At 47.8% G+C, this 12,044-nt stretch overlaps 1 protein-coding gene across 15 annotated transcripts in view; it reads right to left on the reverse strand.

Annotated features, from left to right (window-relative positions):
- The window catches only part of TACC2 (transforming acidic coiled-coil containing protein 2), a 209,174-nt gene that overhangs the window by 4,854 nt on the left and 192,276 nt on the right, over positions 1–12,044 (reverse strand). For all 15 annotated transcript variants that reach the window (XM_057531486.1, XM_057531484.1, XM_057531483.1 and 12 more), the window contains 3 exons: positions 9,868–10,011; positions 9,329–9,405; positions 5,471–5,514 (listed from right to left, as the gene is read on the reverse strand). In XM_057531486.1, the coding sequence (XP_057387469.1) occupies positions 5,471–5,514; positions 9,329–9,405; positions 9,868–10,011 (265 nt within the window). The remainder of the gene's footprint in view (positions 1–5,470; positions 5,515–9,328; positions 9,406–9,867; positions 10,012–12,044) is intronic.

The raw sequence follows: 12,044 nt of genomic DNA on the forward strand, positions 1-12,044 counted from the left end.
CAGCTCTCTAAAGGAACAAAATCCACAGCCCCAGCATCCCAGACCTGGGCCTGGGCAACATTAGATGGGATGGAAATGAACCAGCATTCTTTAACCTGATCAATGCAACCTCCTAAATATCTACCTTGGAGACCCTCGTGGTTCTATTTGATTGTTCACAGCACACAGACAGATCCATAAGGTAAAAAAGAAAACATCGTTACTGAATTTTGTGTTGGGCCAGATTAAAAGGTGCCGTAGATTGAGCTGTGAGGGAGGGAATCTCCCTTCTTAAGTGTTATTAAGCTAAACAGATGGTCATTGGAAAAGAAAAAAGGTTTCTTCATCCTTAAAACATCCCATGAACCCAAAGCCCACATAACCATGGCCCTGAAATTCTGCTCTACACAAAAATGGACATTTCCTTTGATATAGCAAGTGTCTTAACTCCCAGGAAAAGGGAGCTATTTCTGTCAAAGTGAGTTTCTCAGTTATGCACAAAAGAATTAAATTCTGGCCCAGTTCAGAGTGGCTGATCCTGGTGAAAGGGACTGCTTTGTGGGCCACTGCAAGCGAATATGCCTGGAGCCCCTTGAAAACCCCTCATATTGATGGGAAAGGCTTTCTCTGGCCACTCTATAGAAAACTCCCGCACAGAGGGACCGCACAGCGCTCTCTATGCTTTGTATGCCAATCCATCATTCATCTGGGTGGGCAAGGAACCACTTGCTCTGAACCGTCTGGAACTTTGCTGACAGCAGAGAGTGGCGGGGGTAAGGGGAAGCCCCACTCCAAGCTCCTGTCCTTCCTTGGCCCCAGGTCAGCCGGGAGGGCTGCCTGGGTCGCAGGATGGACAGCAGCTGTAAATGATGACACAGCCATGGTAAGAGCAGCGGCCAGTGTGTACCAGGCTCTTGCACGTGTCGGGCGCCAGACCGACTGTTATCTTGATTCAGTGCTCCTAAGCCAGCACCCGGCAGCCAGGCTGAGCTTCCAGAAGTCCAAACCGGGTCACCCCACTCCAGGGGCTTCCCTCTGCCCTGGAATAAAATCCAAACCCCTGCCCCACACGCTCTGCTCTCAGCACTGCTGCGCCTCTGCTGGGAACGCCAGCCCGGAGCTCGCCGCCTCGCTCAGAGGCGCCGTCCCTGAGCCCGTGCGGGAAACGCCTCCTCTGAGTGGCCCAGCGGTGGCCACTCCGTATTGTGAAATCAGACGTGTGGGTGTGCACGTGTGTGTGTGTAGAAGGCACACTCCACGGGAGCAGGGTCCTGAGTCTGTTTTGTCCGCTGCTCTGTCCCAGAACTAGGACAGTGCCTGACTCACAGGACACCTCAATACACGCTGTGCAGCTGGGCAGCGAATGAATGAGCACAGCCTTGCGGCAGATTTCTACTATCCCTCCGACAGGAGAAGCCGAGTCACTTGTTCACTGAGGATGCAGCAGATCCAGATCCAAACCCAAGGCTGTGCTCATAACTGCATCTCCACGTGAGCCTCTTAGGAATGGACCTGGAAGGATGTAGCTCCCTTAAAAGCGGGGAGATGTTGCTTTGGGTTCTTTTCCCTTAGATTCCCGATAGACGGGCATCTTTTCTGTATCTTGACGTCAGGCATGTTCTCAGGTGTGGGGAGGAGGGAAGAGCACAGAACAGGGGGCCACATCCTGGTTTCGGCTCCAGCCCTGACCATAAACTTGCTCATAAGTCCTCCCTTGAGGTCCCAGGGTCTCATTTCCAAAATGAGGGACTTCTCACACGTGAGCGTGTATCCTGATCAGCGGGGGGCTTGTTCACGCACAGATGGCTGTGCCCACCCAGCGGGGTCTGATTAGGTCAGTCTGGGGTGGGGCCGAGGACCTGCATCTGTGACAAGGTCCCCAGCGATGCTGAGGCAGCTGGTCCAGGGACCACGTTTGGAGAACCCCGGGCCCGGAAGATGCCTGAGGTCCTCCCACCCTGCCTCTCAGAGATCCCGCTACCAGGGCAGAGGTGAAGACCCAGGAGCCAGAGTCTGAGAGCCCACATTCCAGACCTGGCTCTGATACTTCCCAGCTGTGTGACCTTGGGCAGAGTTTTTCAGCTCTGTCCTCCACACCTGAAACAGGGGATCATAGTATTTATCTTATGGCATTTGGGAGAAGATTAAATATAAAGCCCTCGACACATAGTGAGAACCCGGTATCAGCGACCCGTTATCAGCAGTATCATTGCCTCCCCCGAACTGGTACGATGTCAAGTCGCAGTGACCCACAAAGGGGGCTGAGCTTTTTAACATATAGCAAGAACAGGACTGCCAGCAATCTGTTTGCTACATCTAGACTCCTAAAAGAAAGGGCGTTACAAAGTTCCACCAGTAACCAAATGCTTGTTTTTATTCTTTGAATTTTAGCTGCTTCCTTAGTTCTCAGCAAGCTGTACAATGCACATTCTGGGCTGGTTTTAGGCCATGTATACATTTTACTTGGCTTGGTAAAGGAGCCATTTATCAAACGGAGTCCATCTGATTTCCTGGATCTGAGATTAGGCCGCCTCAGGCTTCCTTTTCTCCCCCATAACCCTTGTAAAAACAGAATTTCCCTGTTCCCGGGGGAGACGGAGGAGGAGAGAATGCTTCACACATCTTTTTTCGTAACTTAAAATGCTGCTAGGTGCTTCAAAGCAGGAAATCAGCTCAAAACCCAAGATGCTCTAGACACAACAATAAAACAATGGCCCTGGAGATTTTCTGGCTTTTTCAGGCGAAATACTATTAAACCATGTGGGGAATGCAGCCAAAACACAAAAGCAAAAGTAACAAAAATAGAAAAACAAACAAACAAATAAGGGTTGCAATGGGCGGGTGTCAAATTAGGTGAAAAAGCATTTACTTACCAGGCTTGCCTGTTTGTTTTGCAAGCAAAGGGCAAGAAGCAACGGAAAATGGAAGCAAAACAGATAATCAGGGCAGTTGTTAGGAAAGCAGGAAAAAAAAAATCAATCGCAACAACCTGGAATGCAGAAAGCACAGAAATCCCTTTTTGTTCTGAATTCTGAGTAGTCAATATTTGAACTTAATAAAACATATTCTCTTCAGTAACATACGGTGAGAATGGACAGTGATGGCAGGACAGATGTCACATTGACATGGAGCATTTGTGAAGGTTAAACAGAGGTCAGGGAGCCAGCCTGGAGTCAAGGCTAGTGGAAGCTGGGTAGAAGCTGGTTTTAACTTCAAAATGCTATTACATCCACTCTGGGCCCTGAACTGCAAGCTCTCTGGGCCTGAGTTTCCCTTTCCATGAGGAATGGTGGGTGGGTGAGCAGAAATGAGACGAAAAATACAGGATCCAGATGAGACACATGGGTGTGTTTCCTGCCTCAGAAGAAGGCAGGTCCCGCCCAGAGCTACAGTGAGTCCCAGCCATGCCACAGCCCCACACCATCCTCGGCAAGGACACGAGGACCCTGAAATCGACAGTGGCCCTAATGGGCGACCTGCAAGTGACTGACGGATGACACCCACAGACATGCCACCTCTCGGATGAGAACAGCTCTGGGAAGGTGGGTGATGAACAGGACAGGAAGTGAGGATGGGGAGGGGGCGATGAGGAACAGACACACCATGAGGCGCCACCCCAAGTGACAGCACTGCTTCCAGCCAGGGACGCTGGGGAGGGGGTCTCGCAGAGCCACCCGAGAGTGCTTAAACACCCCCAAACAGGAAAATGCTCAGAGGGGCAGTTTCACAACTCTTGAAGAGAGGGGCTCTCAGGCCAAACACACCAGGTCTCCTGGAGGGGGTGGGGATAGGGGGGTGGCATGTGTGGCCTTAATCCCTGGAGTCAGGGTTCCACACGCTCCTCAGACTGTGTCTGAATTGAAAACACTGTTCTAACTACTGTCACCTGCAGCGTGGAAAGCATCAAAGTCCAATACTCTTTCTGTCACCACAAGGACAGGCCACTGTGTCAACTAGAGACTCTGACTCTGTCAGTTTTCAAGAGGGAATGTCTGCTTCTATCAAACTGCCAGCTGAGCAAGGACATTTGGTTGCTCTGGGCAGCCTGCTGTCACGTTGCTCTGGGCAGCCTGCTGTCAGGACAAAGGCTCATGTCCTCTTCAACACTGGCCTAAACGTCATCATCAAAAGTAAAAAATAAAAATGTATGACTCTGAGACGCAGAAGGGTGTTTCCAGATGAGCCACGTAGGTCTGAGTGACGTTTTCACGTCCCAAGACTCCAGGATGCGGAAAGGTTGCCAAACAATGTGTATTGGAAGATATAAATCCTTCCTTCTGACCATTTTCAGCAGCAGTTTCAGTTCCAAGAGTTTTTTTTTTTTTTTTTTATCTCATCCATATGTATCCATATGTTATACCAATTTAACAAAGAGGTTTCATTTGATAGAAAGCATACACCATGAGGTTGATCCTTAAAAAGATCCCAATGGGCTTCCCCCTGAGCTCTGGGAGAAATGGTCTTTATTATAATAAACCAAAATTAAAGCTTTTTTGAATGGAAAGCACTCAGTTGGAAGCTTCTTCACTGTTCCCAAGGCTGCGGTCATATTTATCTTGGGGCAAAAGCTAGAGATGTGGTGTGACATATCCAAACGTTTGAGATGACAAGGGGTCACCTGCTAAAACAGCATCAAGCTGTGGTTTGCAGTGAGCTTATGTCCTTTGGAGTAAAAGGTTTTTTAAAAAACTGCTATCATGGACCTAAGCAAATAAATAAACAAAAATCCCACACCTTGCACCCAGAGTTATAACAGCATTTTTGAATGATGATCATCAGTGAAAAGACTTGGGCTTGGATCTTCTGCAAGGCCTTTTCTCACTTTTTCTTTAAAAAAAAAAAAAAAAAGAGCCAGGCGTGTATAACTTGTAACATGAGGCCTTCCTTTATTGCAGGCCAAAGTAATCTGTCAGTACTGGCTGCCAGGGATGCTGTGTTAAGATGGATTCTGAGGCAGTGTCCAACCTCAGTGAGAAAGTGTTGTGACCAGTTAATAGGGACAGGCAGCTGGACTGCCACGTGTTCTACTGTCCTTGTTCTAGACCTCTGTGTAAAGGCCGAGTCGGGTATTTTTTCACTTGTGTCTAAACTAAATTAGGGTTTAGAGATTTGATTATAGAGATCTGATTCTCTCCCATGAGCAAAAAAATCACCCAAATATCCTAGTAACCAACCCAAATCTCTTTCCCCATGAGGTGGGCCATCCTGGCTGGATCAAATGGTGGCCATTGAAGTGACAGCCACGGCTTCCCACAGGCATGAATAATTCATGCTAAGGGACACACATGCTGGCAGGTGTTTCCAGGAGGTCCCCAGACTCACTGATCTGGGGCAGAGCCACGTTCTGGGACGCTCTGGTCCCTCCCTAAAGGGCTTCGTGCTCTAAGAGGAACCTGAGAGGAACACACTCTGAGTCTCTACCTTCAAAGCCCTCCCCAAAGTTCAGAAATCTCAGGGCAGGTCTGAGCCCCCCACCAGTGAGGACACCCACCTATCATCTGGGCGATGGTCTTCTCATACTCAGCCACTATTTTCCTGTAAAAGAAGTGAAAATAGGTTGGAACCGTGACCACACAATAGTTTTTAATTTCACGCGGGAGCCCATGTGCTGGATATCAACAGCCTGACCACTGTCTAAGAGGACAAGTCTTATGGGTCACAGGTGGCTCAGACTACTAGGGACCCCTCCAACCTCAGCCCCTCTTCTTGCACACCCAAATAGGTTCACTTGCCTAGTGCAAGACTGATCAAATCACTCCCTTATACAAAACCTTCTGTGTCTCCCCTCTGCCCACTGAGAAAAAAAATAAGGCCAAACCTTCAGCCTGACAGTCGAAACCTTCTGTCACCTGGGCCTTATCTTCCTCATCAATCTTACCTCCTTCCACGCCATCTCGTGAACACAGCGGTTCAGTGAGAACAAATGATTTCTTGTCTGCTCTGAGCTTTCTCACCTCTATGGCCTTGCCCATGTTGTTCACTTCCCCTCTCTCTTTCCACCTGTCATAGTCTGTTTCTCAAGGTCCAATTCAAATGCTACCTCCTCCAGGAAGCCTTCCCTGATTTCTCCTTAGAACCCCATAACATTTTATCTGAATCTTCTTCCAAAACATACATCATAGTACTTGAGTGGAAGCTCCTCAAGGCCCAGGGACCACTTCTTAGTCACCTGTGTTGTTGAGTGGGGAGTGGCAGGGGAGGAAACAATAGCACTTCTTGGGTAGGCGCAATAAAGAGAAGCTGCACAAAAGCACTAAGATCCCTTGCTTATAAGATTAAAGGAAACTCTCAAAAAAGACTTGAGGGTTTCACCTACATTATCCAATCCACAAGAGAACCAAGAGCTACTAATCTCCAACAGATCTAGGACCTGATTGCAGCTGACCCTGCCTCTCCGAGCTGTGTGATTTGGCCAAGTCAGTAATGGATGCTGAGGGTTCAGCTTACTCCCTGGTACAGTGAGGATTACCTTAGACCTTGACTTTCAGGACTGGGGGGTGGGAATTAAATGAAGTTAAAAGCGACAGTGACAGCAGAACACACTCTTGCAAAGGCTAAAGGCCTTGCAGCTGCTGGGTGTCTGTCCCTGGCTTCTTGACCTTGGCCCCAAGGTCACTGCCTCACCCAAGGGCAGACCCATCACAAGAAAGGCAACCACAACATGAGCCCACTTGCATTCTCTCTCTGAATCCTACACAGAGACACTTCATGTTTTCTGTGCTTAAACAACCCCTCCTCGCACCCCTGAATCACAACACAGTGATGGATCTCTGAGGCTGCCCCATCTAAACCCACCACCACTGAGGGCAGAGGCGGGACCACAGCAAGTAAGGGATGTGTCCTTTCAGAAGTGCTAAGAGACCGGGGGCCAAAGAAGTGGTCTCCCTAGAGTTGCTACACAGGGTCATTCAGGAACCTTTCCAGGATCCCAGGGCTACAAAGTGGTAGAGCTAGGATTCAAACCCAGGTAACAATTCTGGAGTCTTTGTTATAACCCTTCGGCTCCACTGCCTCCAGGCATTGTGACTTACCCCCATTTTACTGATGAGGAAAGTTAGACACAGAGTTAAGAAACAGGCTCAGAGAACCTGCTGTATAGCACAGGGAACTCTACTTGACTCCGCTGGACAGTAGAAACTAACATCACATTGTAAAACAACTGTACCGCAATTAAAAAAGAAAGAAAGAAAGAAAAAGAAACAGAAGCAGCTACGAAGCAGAGCCTGACTTCCACCTGGTCTGGCTCCAGAGGCTGACGTTTACGGCACCAAAAACTAGTGCCTCTGTGCCAGCTGGTGACACTTGAAATCCCACCATACCAGTTAGCAAACAGGACTCCCTGGAACCCCCAGAGGTACAATTTCTCCCAGGAAAGCAAAAGGAATCAGAGACAGAACTTCCAGCCTCCCCGTATGTCCTGCCTTCACCTTGAGTGCAGGCAAAAAAACCAAAGCCACCCGGTTCCCTCCCCCACTCCCCCTTAGCCAAAAAAAAAAAAAAAAAAAGATAAAAGAGATTTTAAAATAATGCAACTACAGGGCCTCAGTTTGAAATGTGAAATAGCACTAAGATTAAGCTCCAGAAGTGATCACAAAAACTGTCAGCAGAAAGATGGAACTAACAGAAGAATTTTCAGGAAGATACTATTTGACCTAGAAAATGGGATATGATCACCTAAACATTTGCTTATTACTTAAAACGGTAGCCAGGAATATGATTTTGATAATTAGCTAACAGCTACTACTGCAATTAAGTGTACTAAAAATGTACAAATTCTTCGACCAGTGTTTAAAAATGCATTCATTCTCTTATTCCCACACTTTGAGACTTTAAAATGAAGCCTATTATGTATTTTTGGCACAGTGCCAGACCTTCTGTCTTGTTAAAATGATTGTGCTTGAATCCATATCTTCTCTTGCAATTGCCTCAGCTCGTGCTGAGGAAAGGAAGGTGTGTGGAAAATGAACTATGCCCCCTGCGCCCCGCCACGAGCAGTTCTTAGACCTGGCAGCATCCAGACCCTGGACAAGATGTGCTAACCCAGGACGGTCAGAGCAGAGGTTTGGGCCAAAATTGCTTTAAAAACGCCACTTACAATATAGTTTAAAAAGTCACATCCCAAGGGTAAATTCTAGCCCCAGAGATGGTTTCTTAGTTTCTAAGAAAATGATAAATTGAGAAAGGAAATAAAGGGGAAAAGGCACATGAGGAGTGGAAGCAAGAGGCAGGCCGCTGGGTACAGTGGAAAGAGCTTGGGTTTCAGAGTCAGAAAGGTGGATTCAAATCCATGTTCTTGTTAACTAGAAGCTCCAGGGCCTCCGTCAAGTCACCTAACCTCTCTGAGCCTTCAAGCGGGGCTGACCATCCCCTCGACAGCTGTGGGGAGAAACAGACTGCGTGTCTTCAGCCAGAAGCACAGTGCTTGGCACACAGCAGGTACTTACCATGTGGTAGCTGTCATACTTCTATGACAATAGGCAGCAAATGAAAATAAATCACTCAAGCGACATTTGGGAGACGCCCTCAATGTTTATCGATTTGAGACTGGTGAAATTAATTATGTTAGACCCTTAAAAGGACTGTCAAGCACCTGTTGAACAATAAGGTCAAGATGTATAAAAATCTGTCCAAGTTACGCTAAGTTAAAAAAGAGTATAGGGCTTCCCTGGTGGCGCAGTGGTTGAGAATCTGCCTGCCAATGCAGGGGACACGGGTTCGTGCCCCGGTCTGGGAAGATCCCACATGCCGCGGAGCTACTGGGCCCGTGAGCCACGATTACTGAGCCTGCGCGTCTGGAGCCTGTGCTCAGCAACAAGAGAGGCCGCGATAGTGAGAGGCCCGCGCACCGCGATGAAGAGTGGCCCCCGCTTCCCGCAACTAGAGAAAGCCCTCGCACAGAAACGAAGACCCAACACAGCCATAGATAAATAAATTAAAAAAAAAAAAAAAGAGTATAGGGTAATGTACATTTCTACACTCCACTTTTGAAGAAAAATGGAGGCTACATAGATACCTTAACACATTTGGGATCAGAAATGGAAAATTCTGGGAAGGATACACCAGAAATGGTGCATAGTAGTTACCTGAAGGGTGTGGAACCAGAGGCTGAGTGGGAAGGAGATTTGTTTTTCCTTGTACATATATTTATTCGATTGCATTATGTGACTCATGCTCATGGTATTTTAATAACAGTAATACCCTAAGAATACTTTTGTGAAAATACGAACCTTGTGGAATAATGGATAACTTCTACAGAGGACACTGTTCATGGGCCACACCAGCTCCAGCTGTTATCAAACCACAGGCAAGCATCCCCCAGGTACCAGGAAGTCCAAGCATCACAACTGACCTCATTTCCATCACTTCCCGCCTGCTTTCTTCATATTTATCTTTCCAGTCCGAGACCTCTCTCTCCTTGGTTATGATCTAGTATCAGGGAGAAGAAGAGGAAGAAGGTTAGTCCCAGATGAGTCAATTCAGTTCTGAGCAATTCATACACCAAGACAAAGAAACATTAAATAAATATGGAATTAAAACCTGCTACACCAAATAATTGTGTTTAGAGAATTTCCCCGAGCATGAGATAGAAATAAGCCAAACATGAGACTTTCACAATGCCCACAGAGAGCAACTAAAAGGCATGTGCTTTTTTGTTGTAACCTAAGCGAGGCCCTAAAGGCTCGTTAAACGATAGTGTCCAAGATCAAAACCCACGGTTTGCCGCCTGTCTCTGCCTGCAGTGGTCAGAGGAGAAAGTCTGTGTCCAGAGATGCTGGCTTTGTGGACCGTGGGTACATACATTTATTTACAAATGGCAGAACCCGGAGCTTTTCCCAGGGCACCCAGAGCCGGCCTTGCCTTCTCTGAGCCACGCACACGCCACAGTACCTCTGCCCTGGCGATCTGGAGGGCGGAGTCCAGGTCAGGCTGCTGGAACAGAAGGCCTGTGGGTTTCTCTACCTCGGCCGTCCCGAGGCGGGAATACAAGGCTGTTTTGGAGATGGTGACGTCTGTTGGGTGAGCAGCTTCTCTCTGTGGAATGGTTTTTAATTTTAAAAAGTTAACATTCATCTTATGACAAAGAGAATTGCATTCATCCTCTCATGAATGGGTCAGTTGTATGGTTTTGAAACAAAGAACATCAAAAGTATGAGAAAATGCTAAGACTAATGGATGGGGAAATGCCGGATACAATCTACGGAAATCTATCATTCTGCACCTGCACCGGCTGACAAAGGGGCTAATGGCGGACGCCTCCCCAGCTCCCAGGCCCTGGAGTCAAGCACGTCTGGTGCCCGTTTATCACTGCCATTTATCAGCCGCAGAGGCATTTAGGCACAGCGCATAAGAACCAAGGTCATCTTCTAGCAGGCTCCACTTCCAAAATAAAAGCCTGACGGTGAACAGTGTTGAATTCTACTCTATGTTTTCCCAGTTTTGAGTAACCACAGATCCGATCATTTTTGTAAGACTTGTCCACATTTCAACTTAGGGGACGTTGGTTAGCTCTATTTGAAAGGATATAATTCACACAAAGCTTAAGGCCTACCATAGCTCTCAACCAACATCACCTTCAACGAGCTAGTTTCTGGGTGCCAAAAGGTAAGCAGTACGTTGGAGTTACAGCGTCAGCGGGAACACTGAAAACTGGATCACTGACGACATCCCCCTGTGCCGATGAGCCCCCTCGACGCGTGGTGTGATTCCCTGCCCCCACGACTGACACTGGACAGTCACAAGCCTCCTGGGAGGGAGGAGAGGCCTGTGCTGACTCTTCCTCCCTTTGCACAAATGCTCAGCCATTTCCAGCACACCCGAAATGCAGCATCAGGAGCATTGTCAAACAGTGCAGCGGGGTTGTCAATCTAGTTCTACTGCAAAGGAAATGGCAAACCAATCACACTCTCAGTCCTATTCATTAACCTCCTGGCCCGTCGTGGTTGCCAAGGCAAACCTCCACCCTGGTTACCAGAGTCCAACTGGACGTGAAGCAATGGGGGTGTAATGGGCGGAGGGCAACTGCTTTTTCTTTGGGAAATTTATGAGAAGAGATGGAGCCGTGAACAGAACACCACAGTGTAGAAGAAAGAGAGAGATGTGGGGAAGGAACGGTGAGGGCTTATCTTGTAGACGGACGCAGAGGAGATGAAAGGTGGTAACTGGGAAGGGGGTGACCCGAAGGTGCTTGAGCAGAATTTCTCTCAATCACGGGAACAGGCATGCTTACCCTACTGTGGCCTCAGAGACAATGAACTTGTGACAGCTTAGAAAACGCAGGTGGAAGCTTAATGGATAGGACTGGAGGTCACCGAGTTACGGCCAGTTAGTTGTACACATGCACGATGCACTGAGCGGCGTAGGCTGCCCTGGAAGCGAGCGTCTGCCGCGTGGGTGTCACTGCCCCTGCCTGGCCTTGAGTATCTGGGCTAACTCTCACATGGGACCAGAATGACCACTGCTGGTCAGAGGGGAGCACCAGACCCCAGGTGGGACACGCCCACCTGTCAAGTGGGATGCCAGGATCTTCGGTGACAGGACATTTGAGCAGAACACAAGTTTAAAGCCCTCAGGAGCAGGCAGGCTGACCTCTCGGAAGACAGAGGGCCACCAGACCAGAGGGCAGAGCCTCTCCGACGTAGGCGTTAATCTCTGATGTCTGAGATGTTTTCAAGGTTCCACTTGGCAAATGGGAAACTTCTCAGGAAGTAAACAGAAAATTATACCTAGACACTAAGACTCAGTGTTTACATTTATCGAGAAAGTTCAAAAACACAAAATTCTGAAGAGGATTTTTAAATCCTCTTCTGTTCCTGTCAGTTAAGTAAAATAGTGTATTCTTTGAAAAAAATTAGAATAAAGTTTCAAAATGGAAAGAACCTTAGACACCATCCAACTCATCCTGGTCCCTCTGATGATGAAAAAATTGAGGCTCTAAATAAGATTTGGCCAAATCGTTTCCCAGAATGAGATTCAGTTCTGACTCAAGATAAACCAGCTCTCTGAAGTGCAAGAGAAAATGCATTAAAACTAACTTTATCATACTGGGCGGAAACAAAATATAACCA

Source organism: Balaenoptera acutorostrata, chromosome 16 (assembly GCF_949987535.1).
Source record: "Balaenoptera acutorostrata chromosome 16, mBalAcu1.1, whole genome shotgun sequence".
Lineage (NCBI taxonomy): Eukaryota > Metazoa > Chordata > Mammalia > Artiodactyla > Balaenopteridae > Balaenoptera > Balaenoptera acutorostrata.